The 19,114-nt window shown below is 31.9% G+C and overlaps 2 protein-coding genes across 7 annotated transcripts in view; one reads left to right on the top strand and one right to left on the bottom strand.

Annotated features, from left to right (window-relative positions):
* LOC116336596 (tectonic) overlaps window positions 1-2,798 on the top strand; it is a 6,425-nt gene extending 3,627 nt beyond the window's left edge. Inside the window, exon 7 of the mRNA XM_031760543.1 lies at window positions 2,707-2,798. The gene's annotated coding sequence lies outside the window, so the exon portion shown is untranslated. The remainder of the gene's footprint in view (window positions 1-2,706) is intronic.
* Window positions 480-18,523, bottom strand: LOC116336595 (E3 ubiquitin-protein ligase CBL). 6 transcript variants are annotated; one of them, XM_031760538.1, is made up of 12 exons: window positions 18,114-18,523; window positions 15,053-16,666; window positions 8,302-8,448; window positions 8,091-8,234; window positions 7,877-7,993; window positions 7,637-7,761; window positions 7,417-7,538; window positions 7,152-7,283; window positions 2,277-2,522; window positions 1,678-2,141; window positions 1,230-1,587; window positions 480-1,157 (listed from the first exon to the last, which is right to left on the bottom strand). In XM_031760538.1, the coding sequence occupies exons 2-12, from the start codon at window positions 15,595-15,597 to the stop codon at window positions 957-959; spliced, it is 2,601 nt and encodes an 866-aa protein (XP_031616398.1). In that variant the 5' UTR covers window positions 15,598-16,666; window positions 18,114-18,523; the 3' UTR covers window positions 480-956. The 6 variants fall into 6 exon arrangements, with proteins under 6 accessions (XP_031616398.1, XP_031616400.1, XP_031616399.1 ...); XM_031760540.1 differs by having other exon boundaries at window positions 15,053-15,806; XM_031760539.1 differs by having other exon boundaries at window positions 18,363-18,523.
* Between the last annotated feature and the right edge of the window lie 591 nt (window positions 18,524-19,114).

The following is a 19,114-nucleotide window of genomic DNA, read 5'->3' as shown; positions in this document are numbered from 1 at the left end:
ATGTGTGAGTGAGTAAGTGAATGATATATTCGCAGTGCTGCCGCCGTGTTGGTTGACGCAACTACTGCACTCGAATCCCCATTTTCCTACTACTATTATCACTGCGCATTTTCATAATTTACTTTTTAATTAAAACAAATGCATTTGCTTTTTTGTTTTTTGTGAATGAAACTTATAAGTCTTTGATTATGACCAAACAATTTCAATAAAATTTATTGCAATTTCGATTGTGGTCTGGCAACCAACTCCAAATCCTTACGTTTGGTCATTTTTACTTGGTAATTGTCAAAATAAAAAAAGTTGTCACAAATTTTGAACTTGCTTTGCATTAGAAATTTTCGTAGTTTGCGTATTAAGCTTTTAAAAAAGATTGCTTCAAATATCAACTAATGTGTGCATTGTTGAAGTTATACGTATGAATGGAAAATAAAAATATCCAATGAATGATCATATTAAAACAATATTTTTGTCGACATTTTTTTCTTATTTTTTGTTTTGCATTGATATTAGTTTACATATTGACAATTATTAAAATGAAGTAAGCTAATCTTGAAGAAGAGAACAAACAGGCAATAGTTAAATTTTGAATCTCCAATATGAAATACAAGAAAAATTATGAATTAATGACTGATAAAGCTGATTGCATAAAACTGAAAGCAAATTATAAAAATTATGTAAACCATAGAAAACAAGAGTTTATCATACATATAACTAATATATCCTTATATTAGTTTATCATATTAATCTACACCACTTTTCTGACATATTATTATTTATAACTAGAAAAATCAAACTAATAAAATGGACCCCGTAAAATATTTTTTACTTTACTTATTTTATCATTAATTTTGTGTGCATAACTGACCTAATCATAGTTTTGTTGTTCAATATGGTTATACACATTATTTTGTTCTTTTTATTTGTTTCTTTACGATTTTCGGTGTAAACTTGCACTTTTAAGCACCACTTTTTGTTACAAACTCGTGCAGTATATCACAGGCCATTTCGATGTTATTTCTCGAAATTCCCAATGCTGTGATGACATTTTCCCTTGAATAGCCCTCGTTCATCAGTCGTGTTATATAATCTAAATTAATATTTTCATATGGCACGTTTGCTATGTTTTCGTAAAGTAATGGTAAACCAACATCGGATGCCTAAATAATCAAATGGAATATCAATTATTTGTGTGGTGGTGATTGTTATTAATATTCAATAAGAAATCGTACATTTTTGGTACCATTCGATTTGGTAATCGAATGGGCATGATTTTGTGGAGCTAATGTTGATGACGACGACGACGACGACGATGATGATGATGATGATGATGTTGTTGTTGTACATAGGTCAAGTCCTAAATGTGGGGTCGTTCGAGACTTTGATGGCTGCATATGATTGGGATATGATTGATGCCGAATTTGGTTTTGTTGCATATTAAATTTTAAATGATAGAGATTATTTGCACAATTTGATGCGACTATCTTCTGTTCCTTATTTTCGATGGCACTGCTACTGCTACTGCTGGTCAAATTCATGCACGTGCCAATTGGTTTACGCGTTTCAAGTGGTCGTGTATCAATGATTCCGCTAATGATTTAGATAGAGATACAAATTATAATATCAAGAATGTATGTTATTAATTTTCTAAGAAAACTTTTTTTTAGAATGCAATACTACATAATCGTTTCAGCTGGTCCAACAATCACTTTTTCGCATGCATCGTCTATATTTGCTAAATTGATGTGCTTCAGTTCATCGTCTATGTCATCTATATCTTTCCTAATTAAATTATGTTTGGGTACTGGTGGCGCATTAGATTTCGGTACTTCAAATTCACATGATGTTATATTTTCCGAACTTTTTGATAGAATTGCCGATAAATTTGTATTAATTGATAAATTCATTAGGCTGGATGCAGTTTGTGGTTTTAGCATACGATTAACAACTGAATTATCGGCCACATTTGGTGATGATTTACCGCCACGCGGAGGTAACGGTGGTGCCGATGAACTTTGGTCTGAACTCGCAACAACATCACTTTTTATCGTCGTGGCATGAACATTGCATATTGTTTTGTTAATTATTTGAGGCGTTTGCTGTTGAGATTGTGTGCTTGGCGTGGTCTGATTTTGTGATATTGACTGTTATTTGAAGAAGAAATAAATGCTATTAATTTTATTTCGTGAGGTATTTGAGAATATTGCTTTTTAAGTTTCTTTCTTGCATTCCAGTATAATGAAAAGTAAAATTTGAAAAAAAAAACAAATTTGCTGTACCGTATTTTTGATGTTTGATTGAATTTGTTGTTGTTGCGGTTGTTGTTGCTGCTGCTGCAATTGACTAGCATAAATATCATTGGTAGTGGACTGACTCAATGTGACCGGTGTTTGTATATTCGGCGTTGCACTACGTCTCGTCATACGTGGCGAAGAATGCGGACTTTGTTTATCATTACGAGTTAGAGCCATGCTATTGCTTAACGCATGCAAAGAAGATGTAGCCACATTAAAATCGCTCCCATCCTGAAAACCCAATCACGTTTTTTTTGTTTTAAATGAAATATTCTTTTTCACTTTCAAATTAAATTAGAATTGTAGCATTTCGAAGACCATTTAAAAATATAAATTGAAATTATATTCATAAATGAAATTATTGATGAATTAAATTGAATTTATAACATATCAATTGACATCCAAATTCAACAAGATTATCAACGATTGAATAAAGAATAGGAAGAAATGTGTGGAAACTCCGAAAGGCAGAAGACCTCCCTATATTGGAAAAATTTTTGTCCATTGGTAATGTCTATACAAAATAACCTGAATAGTGAATAATCGGCGATTCTGAGGAATTTTTCTTGATTACAGGTTTTTTCGTGCATAAGAGTTTGTTGAACGTATAGCGACATAATTTCGATCGGAATCACGGTTTATCGGAACTATGGTTTTATGTGTGAAACAATGTGTTCGATTGTTTTACTGTGTTACTCAATGAGTTCGATCATTGTTCCACACACAAAACAATTATTCCGAAAAGACTTAAAACCGAATTTGATAGAAAAAACACGTAGATTATGTTATATTAATGGGCAAACTCAATTTAATTCAACCATGGCCATGTACCCAACAACAGACAATACTCAAAACCGTGCAAAATTGAAAGATGTTACTAGTTAACAACAAAATTGACGTATTAGTTATTAAGATATGTTAATACTTCTGTGTGAATGGGACATCTATAGTGTAACCCAGTAAAACGGTCACGTTTAACATTACAAAACAAATATGATCTAATTCAAGATCCCCGAGCAAAAAAGTATATCTGTTGGAATAATTTTTAAAAATCTGCTGGGATAGAAATTTTTGAAATAAATTTCTACGAATTTCTATCGGAGTAGATTTTTGAAAACTATACCAACAAAAGAGAAAAACGAAATTCATACCCTCAGTAGTGGCCTACTTATATGAGACACGCTGTAGATTTTTACATTTTGATGGAAATCGTGGCCTCATTTGGGAAAAATTCGTTTAAGAAATTGTCTTTGGGAATCTCTTTCAGAAAAAAATATTTTCGGAAAATATCAAGGCCATCCATTGGAATATGAACGAAATCCACCAACATGATACTATAGTATCAATATATTGGCTCCAATTAAATGGATGAAGTAGATATGGTTCAAATCTTTTTCAAATCACCACAAGCACTACTGTAGACCAACGAGTTAGTCGGCATAATCGTTCTGTAAGTACTATCATAAAAATTTAGTCGAATTTGCTAGGGTTTTTGATTCAAAAAGTGTAGCTGTGTGTCAATGTAGGTAAAATTGAGGAGATGTCTTTCAATTTTCTAGGGTTTTTGGATCCGAGATAACTTTTTTCGATTTGCTAGGGTTTTTCGCGGAGAAAATTCTTTCGATTTGCAAGGGATTTTCGTCAAAAAAGTGAAGAGCAAAAAAAAACGAAAATTTGTCCGGTTTTCGAAAACTAACGTCCTCCTGAAAATTTTTCCTCGCACACTACTGATATAGAGTGAATGCAAATTTTATATAAGTGCTTTTTCGTTTCATTTCAGAGTCTAGATACATCGGTGAATTAGCGACTGTAGCAGCACCAACAGTGCGAATGCCATCGGTCAATTAAGATAATAATTCGGATTATTCATGGTGATCAACGAGCGAAGAAAAAGAATTAGAGCTAAAGTGACAACGACGTCAGCGGTGGTGGTTGAACTGATTATAATGAATGCGAAAATTGATTTATGGTAAAGAGTTAGTGATTTAAAAGTCTTAAATCAAAAACATTCTACCTTCTGCATAATTGTATTCTTATTAAATTGCTCTTCTTTATTTTTCTCTGCAATTTGTAGAAATCAATGTGCAGTCTACCAAATCACTACTTTCCTCAATATCAACAAACAAACAAATAAAAAAGCAATTAAGAAATAATGTTAATGGTTTTAAACATGGATTGTGGCTGTAGTCAGACTTGGACTTTCATATTTTCTAGCCGTAATCCATGCGAAAAGTGTTTTTTTAAGAAAAAAAAGCAACACGGTAACATAAATAGTTGGTAAATCGTGTGAAAAATAATTTATTACTTTTCCTTTCAAAATTCGTTCTAATATTTTGTGCATATTGGTTCTTAAATAGGTAAATTGTTTTACTTTTATTTGAATGCCAAGTGGAATCAGCATTAGTAATTAAGTGAGTGAATTTTGAAATTTTGATGAAATTTTTTTTCTTTACTTTCATAATTTTTTTTAAAAATTATTGTATGATCAAAAATCAAACAATTACACAAAATAAAAAGTTATAATTTGTTTTCATGCTTTACATAATGTTAAAATCAAACGTATTTTTTTCAAATCTATTATTCAAATGATTTTCTAATTTATCTATTTATGAAATAATTCATTCAATATAACTTAAAGCAATAAAAAAATTATAATACAAATTAATAAATATCACTAAATTTTTTCTCATTTTTACTTATGCGGAAAACACTTAAAAATTCAAAGAAAAAAATAGTAAAAGCAATAAATTTATTACAACCAAAGATAAACGGATAAGATTTATGCAATCAGCGCGATCACACACACATTTATAGCACAAGGTCGGATGAATACACACAACATTTGGCACATAAATTTTTTTTTTTTTATCCTTTATATCAATATCTAAATTAATTTTGAATCACAAATATTTTGAGAAATAATTCTAACTTCTTTTCATTTAAAAAAATGACTGATTTCAATTATCCGAATTTCGAAGAAAAGCCATTAAACGCAACAAAAACAAAAGTTTGTTTATGTATGTATGTATGTATGTGTGTGTGTTTCTCAAGTGAAATAAGCGCATGGAAAAATGTTAGTTTTGGAAAATGGAATTTAAAAGAAAAAGTGCAAAACTGCGGCGCAAATAGTAATTATAATGTTTGTAACGTTCTTTATAAATTTTACGTCAAAAAACGTAACGCTTTGGCCCAGTGCAGTGGTCATTTAATTAGCAAATGCATAGTTTCTAATAAAGAATAAAGATTTTGTCCAATCTACTTCTTTTATTTACTTCCATCCAATAATATTTTTTACAGCATAATATGAATGATGTTAGGTCTTTTAATTCAAATTTGTCTATGGTGATTCCAGAACATCTAAAATTAAATTGCAACACGCTCATACATTTTTGTATGAACATGTTGCTCTTTTAACAAATTTCCTGCGGTCATGAATTTTCTAACCGATTCAATTTATACAATTGACTTCTTTCATTCGTTTTTAAGTGTCGTTCTGTCTATATTTCAAAAAAACAGAACACTTCCAAAATATCACAGTGGGAGAATTCTTTAATTATTGAAAGTATCAACATCAGTAAGCAAGGTTCCTTCGATCATGTAAGAAGTGATATACTAATGACAAAAAAAGATGAAACGAGGACAATGACAATTGTGATGACAACGAAGAAGAATATAAAAGGATTCGTGAAATTGCCGCCGAATTAAATTTTAATACCAGAATATGCAAAGCAGGTATTGAACATCTTTTCCGAAAAAAGTTTCGAAATAACTGAAATATTTGCATTACTGTTGATACCATTTCAAATCAATGTGGCGCTCGATGAAGGGAAGTACGCAAGGCGGTAAAAATCACCACGTGGCAGTCAATGGAGAATAATTGTATACAAAACATTGTGAACGTTCATTGAAAAGAAATGGATGCATATGTGAGTATCATGGCATCAAGTCGGCAAAAGAATGTGAATAATAAAGAATGAGCGATCAGTGTTCTTCAAGAAGGAAAACCATGGTAAAAATCATCAAGAAACATGGCTATTCGTACAGAAGGCCTCATCGATTTAAAGTCTGCATTAGACATTAGAAACTGAATAATCGTCACGACGTAATTCGACGATGACGAAAGCTTTTTCTTCGAGGAGCATAAGACTCTTACTGTTATCTGAATGAATAACGGCCAAACAAACAATAGTTAGTCTTGTTGTCAAATATAAAAATGGTGTACTAAATGTTCCACATCATGATTTGTGGAAGGTTGTCCATTGTTTGGTACTGAGAAATTTTTATCAGTTGATATGCATTTGTTTGATCATTGATCAAAAATTTTTGTTCATTATTTACTATTTTTGTTTTTGATTACTCAGAATTTTGTCGACTTCTTGGCAGTCGTTATGGATAAGTATACATAAGTCAGCAAGGTATACAAAATATTGTTAACATTAACAACATTTTTAGTATATTTATGAAATTCATACATATCTTTGTCACCATAATATTATTTCGACAGATTTCGATTTCAAATTATATGAAACCATGTAAAGAAAACGAACAAGTAATAAAACCTTTTCGTATTATATTAAATTGAATAAAAAGGTTACTATCTGAGCGAAAATACTGTTTAGATATATCTATAAATAGACGTGCTTTTACAACGATTGTATAGATTCATCATTCAGAAGGCTGTTTCCTGAACGGACGGATCCTCATTGAAAAATTCATTTGGGCAAAAATGAAATGTTTTTTCATCAATATAAATAGATGTTTTTTTTTTTTAAATTAAATTTTGAAATGGTAAAAGTGGTTGCAGTTAAGCCATTTTGTGTGGGATGATGAGTTTTGGCCATGGTTTTTGGATAACTATACCTCAGTATCGTCATCATCAACGTTTTGTTGTCGACCATGTGCTGAATTCCTGTGATGTTGTTTGCGTGGATCAAATGCATCGACTATAATTTGTTCAGTTCCTTTGATTTCAGCTCTACAAAATGGGCAACCCTGCAAATAAAAACGATTTTTCAACTTAAAAAATATGAAAATTTGTACACATTCACTGATGATTTTGTATTTTTGTTTTAAGTAAAAGTAAATTTAATTAATAATACAAAAAAAATTCCATATATCAGCGTACCTGTCCTTCGGAATCAACCTGCCAAGCAGTCAAACACGGTGTACACAGCAAATGACCACACGGTTCGATTCGTATATCTTTGTCATTTTCCGCACATATTTTACATAACTGAAATGTACTACCTGTTGATGTGAACAAGAATTGAATGTTATTACTTAAGAGTGAACGAACAGTTAATTAATGCTGAAAAATAAAAATGATATAAAACAAATTTCGCTACCCATTTCACAATAGAGTTCGTATTGTTCTTGCGTCACAGTTATATGATCTTCCATTGGACTTTGCACAGCAAACGAAAGATCTGGGTTAACTTGCCGCCCGTCCGGATATAAATAAAATCCCTCTCTGTTGTCGCAGACAGAAATGGAAAAACAGAAAAGATAAATTCATTAATAATGGAATTTCATACAAAAATAATGCTGGTATTGATGAAATATTGATCAGATGAATGTTATCTCACCTATGGCCATCAAGCAAAGCTTGACATAGTGACTTATTCTGTGGAATTGTTTGTAAAATTTCGCCTTCGGCCGTTACATATCCAATAGCCCATTGCCCTAAACGCGTACAAGATAATCTATTTACGAAGTCAAATTCGAGGAAAATAATCATTGATTAGCCATACGCAATTTTTAAAACGAATTTTAATGTAAATTTTCTTTTAATTACGTTACCTGAATACATAACTACCAGCTTTGTGTATGTACTTTTGTAGTCTGGCCTTGACCTCATCGTATGTTAAAAATGCAACATAACCTGGATGCGTAACAGCTAAAATTTGCCAATTACGTAGCAGTGTGCTCCACGGTTGAAATAATCTAGTAAAAAAATGAGACCCAAATGTGAAAATGTATGATTCTAGTTACACGGTTTTTATGCAATTACCGTGTAAAAACGTCGAATTCAAAATTTGATATATAGTCATTGCATGTCAAATCTATGGTTGTCTTCAACGCCATTGCCTCTAAACCGGACGAAATTTGATGTACTTTTGATAATTCTTGACGGAAAATTTTCCATGGAACCAATGTACTGTAAAAGTGCAAAAATATTAGATGAATTTCAAATGTATACTAAAATGAAAAAAATATTTACACCAAAGATAAATTAGAAAGACATTTTTTCATAGAATGAGTTGTTCTGATATTTTTCTTTGATACGACGTATTCTGTTTTTTATTTCTCTCATTTTTCTTATAACGTTGATTTTGTTCAAGCATTTGTACCTTTTACTTATTGTTAATTACGGCAAATAGTCGAAAATATTATTTTGTGTACGTCATACTTGCAAAGATGATTTCAAAAAAAGAAAAAGAAAAATCTTTAAAGAATTAAGAGAGGGAGGAAAAAAATTAATTTTTGTTTTAATTGAACATGATTTTTGGTACATGGCCGGTATATATTGATAATTATCAATTTTTTCTATATATATTTTTATTTATTACAAAACATATTACTTAATATTTGTACAAAACAAAAATTACGAGGTGAAAACAATTTCAATTGCTCGTTTCAAGTTCTGTAATTATGCATCTGATGCAGGTAAAATTGCGGTCATTTTACTCATTTTCTCATGACTAATTATGTATTGTTCTCTTCTTTTATACTGAAATGAGTTAAAAAACAATGAAGCTTGTCATATGAAGAACTCACGTTTTTCTTTTCTTCGGTTTTTTTTATTATGGGAAGAGATGTTATTCAATTCTATCTCTACCTTAGTTGCCGGGAGCGTTTGAAGTGAGTTCATATATATGAGGTCGGAGTGGTGAAAAAAGAGAAAAAGAATACCGTTTTGAAGCGCATTATTATCATCAAATATATATGTATATTGTTGGAATGCAATTTAAAACGCCCTTATATACAAGAACTTAATAAAAGTGAATGGCTTTAAAAGTTATATTTCCAAATAAATTCTCGAGAAATTTTATCATCTTGCATATTTAGATATATAGTTTATCGTCTATATTGATTTGAAATATTTGTATGTATGTTTATCAGTTCCCATAAGTATGAAGTTCACTGTTTAGTAACAGTGTTTACCATATCATAGACCAAGAGCTACTCTAATAAGTAACTTTTTTTACTTTATGTCAGAAAACTATATTGAATCATGCAGCTAGACATACACTAAACAAATAATTTTACGTTTATCACTTCAGCCACCCCATTCGCGAAATCCGCACTATTATTATTGAGCCATATATAATTTTCTGACATAAAGCAAAAAAAATTAACTTGTTAGAGTGGCTCTTGGTCTATCACAATATAAACTTCAATGAAAAAAGTGGACTGAAATTCGCCATGATAGAGACAAATTTGAGCGTGATGGTCATGTAGAGAAATAAACAGGTTACACTTAAAACTTTGCAGATTTGAGGCCAGAATTCAAATGGTGCAAGATTTTCTCGCCGAGACTATTTACAAATGTCCTTATTCACATGCATAACCCGTAGTAGACATAGAATTATAAGCGCATATGAAGTAAATCATCATTAAAAACTCATTAAATTTTTTCGTTTCGAGGTGTTTCGTTTTCCAAAACGATATGGTCAAATACAAAGGTCTAAGCGCATGTTCTTTTTTGTTCGATATATAGTATGAATTCTTTATTTATGCGAAATTGTAACGACGCGTTTCACATTATCGAAAAAGCTATTTTTACGTTTCACATAAAAAATACATAGATATGCGTGTTTTTGTGTGAAATATACTTTCTAGCTATAGTCTATTAATTTATCGTAGGTTGAACATTGAAGAATTAACACAAAAATATGTTGTTGTTTTTTAATTTGATTTTCATTTAATGTCTGCCAACAAGTATAGATAAGATCGTACAAATAAAAACTTGAACAAAGCATGCCCTATGGTCAGCGGAACTAATATTCTTATTAAAAAAACTTGGTATATTTCATTGAATGACCATTACTGTTGTATATTGATATAGTGACTTAGTATAAAATCTATCTATACCAGTAGTGTGTGTGGAAATTTTTCAGGGGGGAGTGATTTCGTTCTAAAAAGTCTATTTAGAATAATATATTACGATTTTGATTCCGTATTATTTTCGATTGACAAGGTACAATGTTTGGGCTTATTATGTAAACAATAATCTAATGACGCACATTAATTCACAGTATATAAAATCCAATTGTTGATCAAAATATATATTTTCCGAGGGGGAAACCACGGATTCTAATAAGTGCTAATTTTTTCTAATATTTCTAGTAAAATGCCATATAACATGTACATTTGACATCTTTCTAATATGTTCTAGTTTTTCTAGTATCGAGTTCGTGGGTAACCCCAAGATATTTTCAAAAGAAAATTTCGTTTTTTCATAATTGTCTCGACATTAAATCATTTGTATTTGTACTATATTGCCGATTTTTTGCGAATTTGCTTTTCTCGTCTTAAAAATAACAAGTGTACATTCACAATGCATTACTGTTGGTTGGATGCAATAATTTTGCATGAAATCGGTATTTTAAAATTAGACGACTTTCAAATGTGTTCATATTTAAAAATAGTTTCGTTTTGGCGGAAACATATAACATTCATTTTGTTTAATGGAGATGGCAATGTTTAGACAGCATGTGTTTGTTAGGCGACAGCGGCGGCAAAATCATATTGAAAAAAGTGATTGCAATAGTTGCTATATGACGAACATTGTTCCATCGGCAGATCCACTTTTTGTGAGAGAATTTGGACTTTTACAGTTTTGAACCATATATGTAACCTTTAATTTCTCACTGATTTGCGTAATTAACTCACCGATTTTCGAATTTTTGTATGGAGTCGGTAGCGGGACCCAAAAATATATAATTTGAAGCATATTTCCCCAAATTCGTGTTTGGGGTTTTATGGCCTCCGGCATGAACACAATGCCCGATGTCATAAACGAAGGGATTGGATTATTGGATTATTGGATTTGAACGGGGAGTGTACTGTTCTAAATGAATACAAAGTAAAACTCGTTGCTCAGGTTTCACAACCTATTGCAAGACGCCCGTGTGTGTAGTATGATACACGAAATAGTCTTTATCCAAAAATATGTACGAGACATGGATTTTGTTCACATGCTCGCTTGAAAAATTGTACCAGTCTGAATACGTTAGGTGCATGAATCATCTGGTAGGATCTCCATCCAGTGAACCTGTCCCTAATTTCATTCAGCCTTGAACATCTGTCTACAAGATGGGATGTTGTTTCCACTTCATCACCACAAAGTCTACAGTCAGGGTCATCCCTAAGATTTAGCTTTCTTAGGTGATTATTGACTCTGGCATGTCCGGTTAGTAAGCCAATGACCATCCGTAGGTCTCCCTTGGAAAGCTCAGTCAGGTTGGCTGTAAGTTTGGGACATGGGAGCTGCACGAAATGTTTCGTTTGCTCACATGTAAAAGTACCCTGCCAATTGAGGCGGGCTCTATTTTTGAGCCATGTTGCAACAGTGCCCTTGACTCGTGAATAATCTATTGGTAGAAACGGTTCAGGTCCTTCCACTGCACTAAGGGATGCTGTTTTAGCAGCCCCATCTGCAAGGTCGTGCCCTCTTATACCAATATGCGACCTGATCCAAACAACTCTAAGATTGTTTGTTTCGGCAATACACTGTAATGCTCTGTAGCAGTTCATAACCAAGCTACTCTCCACCTTGAATCTTTGAAGATCCGATATAGCACCTAGGCTATCGGTGAAGATCGCAATGTTACCCTCCACAGTGCCCTCCATTATTTTGTTTGCACAATGAAAAATTCCAGCTATTTCGGCCTGTTTGACTGTTGTTATCCGTCCCAGGGGAATTGAGCGAGTACTGTTCTCTGTTTCACAGTAGAACCCACAGCCACTGCCTGTTTCTCTGACTGATCCATCAGTGAAAAAGGAGTGATGAGCCCACTCTTTTTGCTGGAAAAATTCATTTTTTTTTAAATTAAACGAAGGGAGATGTAGTACTTAATGAGAGAAACATTTTTTGTTTCCATAGTGATCGAGATGAAGAACGAGTGACGAAAATTTGAAATAAAAAAATTCTGATATCAATTTTGTGACGAAAATAGTTGGTAGATATTTTTTCTGTGTACTGTGAATAAAAACTGAATATACATTTGTACATTCAAAATGTTGCAGAAATTGTTGTGGCTTGAAATATTTAAGTTGCAATTGGCACAATTCCATAGCTTACTTTAATACCTTTCCAACGATGTGCATATGTCAAGTGGAAGTGCCTCGGCGAACATAGGGACAAAGGTCAAAATATGACTTTTGAATGCTGGCCACGGTCAACATGGTGGCCATCTCGAAAAATGCCGGAACCAAAAAGTCTTAGTTTTTTATGTTCTTTAATCACAGAAAGTTTCAAAGAGGTTTCTCCATATGAAATTTTTTCAAGTTTTTCGATTTCGACGTTTAAGGTATCTCTAGAATCTGAATACCAGATAGTCCGAGTTCGTCCCGGTTCGTTCGACTTTACTTCGAACTTCAGACACCGTTTGCTAAGATCGGAGCGAACTCGGACAGACGATGAACTCGGACTTTCTTTTTAGAGTTTCAAAATTTTTCCAACAAAATATTTCAAGTTAATAACATTGAACATACGGACCATGATCAATTTATAATCATGACTAATTAAGAAAACTCAAAATTTCATCTCAATAATTCATCATTTGTGACAGCTTTTTCGCAAGTCAAATGAAATCCCTACTAAAGAGCTAGATTGTGGCGACAGTGGTGGTGGGATTTTTAAATTTATTTGTGGACATAAATGATTTGAAGAATACTTGCAACCGTCGCAATTTGTACTAGATCGAATGTGCAAACATACGAACTCGAATTTTAGTTTTTTTTATTTTCGGATAGACAAAAACGATCTCGGACGTTTCCGTTGACGCTGTATCTACCGATTTTCAAACTTTGATGTTTTTTCTTGATCTATGGCCCAAGGGATTCCCAAACATACATCAATCGCGGCGGTTAAGCCTTCTAGGTTTGAATTTGGAAATTGCGTGTATATAGCGAGTCGACTTTTGTGGTTTTGTCATTCGCATCATCACGTTTATAATTTGAGATATTCGATTTGGCACTTACACCCTCTGAAATGACTTTGAAAACTTCATTAAAATGGTGTGAAAATTTGCATTGGGGAGGATGACATTTATTTTGCGATAAAATTTAGTTTGAAAAATGGCCAAAAACGGTATGAATTTGTATGAGAGCTATGTCAGTTGGGTATCGGAATCACTACAAATTTTTATCTATATTATGTTTTTGTAATTAAAATAAGTTCCTGAAAGTTTCACCACAGTCGAAGAAAAAATGAGCATAGCTCCCATATATTTTTTTTTATTTTGAGCCAAAAATCGAAAATTTTGTGTGAGTACACTTATTTCAGAACGGATTGACCTTATAGTAGCAGAGATTATGTACTTCGGTGAGAAAATAAGATTTACAAGCTTTCCGGGTATTGTTGAGACAATACTATTTAAAGTAAGTGAAAACCGAGTTTGTCACTCTCGTTTAAATATTTGCAGTTCTGTGCTACGTTCACCAATTCGCTGGATGTGTTATAAGTATATAAGCGTGTTTAACAACATTTGACCTTATTTTCTCTTCATTCTTAATAGCGAAATAAATTCAGACTGTGATTGTATTTAGTACATTTTTAAATGACAATGCACAAATGCGAGAGATTTCGTTTCATTCACTCCCATATTTGATGTACGATTAATGAATTAGAATGCACCTTGTACAAATTGATGGATGACTCATCCAGTATGAGTTTTGTCGATTCAAATCAACTCAATCAGTTCAGTGAAATACATTATGCTTAATTTACTAATTCATTCATAAAATAGAATGGCATCCATTTCAAGCAAAACTCAGTTATGCTGTATAATGTGATGCAATTAATGATTTAATCTTAAAGTATTTGTGTTTGATTCATTTCCTGTCATACGCATAATTTTTTTTTTGCTGTTTTAGTTATATGCAGATGTAAGTTTTTCGGAAGTTTTATTGGCTAATTATTGGAGTTAAATCTTCGATATTGTTCTCGTCTGTATATAGTCTACTATATAGCCAATACGGAAGGATAAAAAATTGGCTGAAAATCATACTTGCTATCGTTTGCAAACCGCATTTTGTCAACATATAATAACAATAACAAATATTAAATTATCGGCAGTCTAATCTATGTCTATGCTCATAAGTTCAAGAAAAATATTAAAACACAATAGAGTCATTTTTTGTATTTTGAAAATGCGTTATCGTTTTGTTGTTCAAATTATAAATGTTTTGGTTTTATCAAAGTTTTGATTACTGCAAATAACTCCATAAAAATATTTCAGAACAATGAATCTAGATAAAACAAATACATTTGAGACAATTCAAAATGAATGATTAAGCTTGTGGTGAATACTGTGAATCATAGACTCATGACTAACATTGATTGCACTCTTTCAGGATATGTCATAATGATCAAACTCTAAAGTGATATCATAAAACGCATTTGGACGAAAGAAAGACTAAATGCGACCGAGAAACAGTGAAATACATTTCACAAATATTATTAACAATAAGATATAAAAGAGAATAAACGGAATATAAAATGAATATGGTTTAATGCAAAACGAATAACCTACCTATTGCCAAAATTCGCCTTCCAAAAGTCAGCTGCATCCGCTTTGGTAATCCGAAATTGATCGCCGGCAAATATACCATTTGGAAAGATTGCTTTTAATTCGCTTAACATATGTGAAAACACTAGACTAAGTTTGGTTAAGTTGCGACGATAATGCGAATTTTCGTCAAACATCTTCTCTTTGCCCTCTTTGAACAGTTTAATTGCTTGCTTACATTTACGCATTAAATTATTTATGAACACATTGAAATGTTCATTTGCATGCAGAATGTGCATTTGGTGTTCATACTTTGAATAGATTAATCGCAAACGTTGATATGTATCGGGCAAAATATCGAGAATGAACGGTGGACTATTTTTTAAATTCATTTTTGATTGTTGGCACTGTCGTACCACCTTATCCATTAGTTTCCATGTTTTGTCAAGTGTTTTTTTATCAGTGGACATTTTTTGCGGGCTACATGCATCAGACAGTGCACCATGCAATTTCGAAAATATTGATGATATGTTTTTTGTTTGTTGCATACGAGTTCGACTTGCCGCCATTTTGAATTTATCAAAGTTATGTTTGTTATTCGATTTTGGTGTATTCTGTAGTTTTTATTTTGCTATATGTATTTTATTTTCTCTCAAAAGTTCTTTTTTCGTCTTTTCCGTCTTTTTTTTTTCAGTTTATTCTCTTTAATTTTTTCCGAATCTTCTCTATGTTCATTATTTCGTGTACACCGACACACGTTAGCTCCCTTTTGTTGTTTCTTATATGTGTGGAATAATTTATACGTAGGTACTGTGTTAATAATGTTTTTTTTTATATATGTACGTACATATACATAGATATGGTGTTATTGTTACTATATCTTTTTTGTTATTCCGTTCTCGTGTGGTATATTCCGAGTCTCTGGTGAACGGTAATCTATCTGTGTGTTTGTTACTATTCTGTATCTTTTTCTATGTTGCCGCCGTACGATTAAGCATCAATGCCAGTATATGTTGCGTGTGCACAAATGAAAATGATACAAATAAACAATGAAGTCGATTCTCGATGAGTTTTTTTCATTCGTCTTCTACTAGTGTATACTTTGTTATTGTTGTTGTTTTTTTCTTCTTCTTCTTAAATCTGTCGCTTCTCAATTTTTGTTAGTTTGTTATAACTCACTCAACATAGATACGTTTGAATTCTCTGTCCGTGTTGAGTTCCGATCCTTTCATTCTCTCTCTCTCCGTTACATATGTGTTTTATATTTTCTTCTAAATATTGAACATTATAAGAGATTTTTTTTGTGTATGCTTTCCTTTTCTCTTCTTTCGATTTAATTATGTTTACTTGTTATAACTCTTCTTTGTGCGTATCAAACTTGATTCTTTTGCCTTTTTGAGTTTTGTTCGTTTGATTTTTTTTGTTGTGCACTTTAAGAGTCAAAAAAGGTTTTCTTTTCTCTATTTCATATATTTTCAGGTTTATCGTTGTTTCAAGACATAGTCCATTGTTGGAAAATTAATTCTGTGATGTACCACATGTGCGTTGAGTAATTGTAGCACAGATATCAGACACTTCTGTAGAGATCAATTCACACTAAATATGCATCGAAATAACTTGCCGCAATTAAATGTTTACCTTAAAGGAAATAAACAAAAAATCAACCCCACAATCAACAACTATAAAACAATTATATTAAAGTTCGGGCAATAGCAAATGCATCTAATATGCATTAAGGTGACCGTTCATTTCACTTTTTCTCACTTTTTGAATGTTATTGATTATTTCCATTTCGTTTGTATAGTTTTCGTATAGTATACCAAAATTTCGTGTGCACTTGATGATTCGTTTAGATAATTCCTGCACTTGCACAAATGTTTTCATACATAGATCTGTCTAACAGTCACACTATAGATACGATAAAAAGTCGTGTGACACAGCGTGGTTTTATCACTCTCGCACAATAAATCCACAATTTTTATGTTCAAACCGGAGTTGATGCGCTAGTACCAAGAAAATGTACACACCGAAAATGTTTCGTTGTTTTATTTCATTTTTGTTTTCTTTTCACAATTCAACTTGCATGTATCGGAAACACGTTTTGCATTTATAAGCGCCTTGGTTTTGGTCGAAAAAAGAAATATGTAAGAGAGTGAAGAGTCGTGATTGCAACATATATAAGTGCTATCAGTAGTCATTAACAGCAAAAAAAAATACTAACGAAATCGTAAAGTACATTTCCCGTCCAATTTTTGGGTTACACTTATTTTTTTCGAAAAATATTTAAAATAAATTCTTTTAAAGACACTCAATATGACACATACTACTTAATTATAGCTATTTTACACAATTTTTTATGATTCACTTATGAAAAATTGTTTAAAACTTGAAATAATAATTATTTCGATTTGTATTTGTTTACGAAATACTATAAAAATCCTCATTTGCCACGTAAATCACGTAAATTATCCATTCGATTCATAGCATTATTACTTTAAACTCATCACAAATTGTGATTCACAATTTACATTCAGTAAAACTTATGCAAATAAAATCATATCAGCGTTGGGCTTAATTTTCAATCACGAATACACTATGAGTATGTGTGTTTTGTGCACTCCTCTATTTAGTTTATGATTGTTTTTTTTTAAATATTTTCATTTCGATAGCATAACGTTATGCAGCTATATTTGTTTTTCCTCTTTATTTTTGTTCAATTCACTTTTTCAAAGCACTTTAAAAATATATGTGCCTAATTCGAATAAAGAGCAAAATTGTTTACGAATAGTTTCCGTTTTAACAAAGTGTATATGTGTGTATGTGATGTATGTGTGTCTTTTGATCAGTATTATTTAGAATTTTATAGTTCATGAAAATCAATTCCACAGGAATTATGCGTTTTCGACTCACTCATATGGAATATATGTATAAATTGTTCAAGAATTAATAATAACCACGACGACGGCAGCGATGACAACGACAGCGATAGATGAGGGCGACAACTATAGTCACGTCAAAATAATTCATCGAATACACATACACTTTACTTGTAAATTCTTCACCTCCCAACTAAATAAACACTTACAAATTTCGCATGACGATAAAAACAGCAACCTCATTAAAATGTACATTTCATAAATTCTAATGACATTGTGTTATATCCTGTTTAATTCAGGTCCATCTTCTTCTCTCGTTTGAATGGTTTTGTGAGTGAGCGTGTCTGTACGAGATTATTCGACGACAATTAAAGTTGCACTTTATCTTTAGAAAATTTAAATATATTTGTGTTTGGAACTACTGCATTTCTTTTCAACTATTATTTCAGAATTTGTACCTTTAATGCAATCTTTTCAAGTAGATTTTGTGTGTATTGTGTACAACAACAATGACAAATAATCTCATCATGTCACTATATACAAGGCGACGACATTATTGCGCGATGGACAATCTACTTTTGACAACACCGTAACAAAACAGCATAAGCAAAGTGCTGCTGACATGAAAGAGAACGCACACTCAGCTAATAAACCATTTTTCACATGCAAGAAACCGATGAGAATTTGTGGAGAGTTTGATCGACGAGCTTTTGTCTAAATATTCACAAGAATTTGTGTTTGTCTATTAAGAATGAATAGAAAGTGACAAACACAGAGCAAATCGTTCGTTTGTGCCCACTGGTAAGTAGCTGGTATACTAGAGTTGTCTTACTTACGCTTCCATTCACAACGCAAACACCAATATTTTTAGACATCGACAAAAATAAACTCTCCCAAAGTACATAACGACATCTGTTAGTCTACACATACTATTTTTAAAATTTGGATTAAACACTTCTTTAGTTGAAAATAGTTTTTCATTATATTTTTTTTTTATTCCATTGGATTTCAATAATAATAAATCGTCTATTTATGTTTTTGGATAAATTAACCACATAATTTATTTAGGAAGTGAGAATTGAAACCATTATTTAATATCCAATAGATGACTCTGGTCGTCAAAAAAGACACCAGCATTGATTTAAAACAATGAATTACAATCATTTTGTGTAAAATTTGACTTATTTGTTTTGATTGCATACAACATTGA

This window comes from Contarinia nasturtii, unplaced genomic scaffold (assembly GCF_009176525.2).
Source record: "Contarinia nasturtii isolate CC-2019 unplaced genomic scaffold, AAFC_CNas_1.1 Cnas_scaffold_187, whole genome shotgun sequence".
NCBI lineage: Eukaryota > Metazoa > Arthropoda > Insecta > Diptera > Cecidomyiidae > Contarinia > Contarinia nasturtii.
The sequence above is the reverse complement of the archived record's forward strand: the minus strand, read 5'-3'. Positions and strand labels throughout refer to the sequence as shown.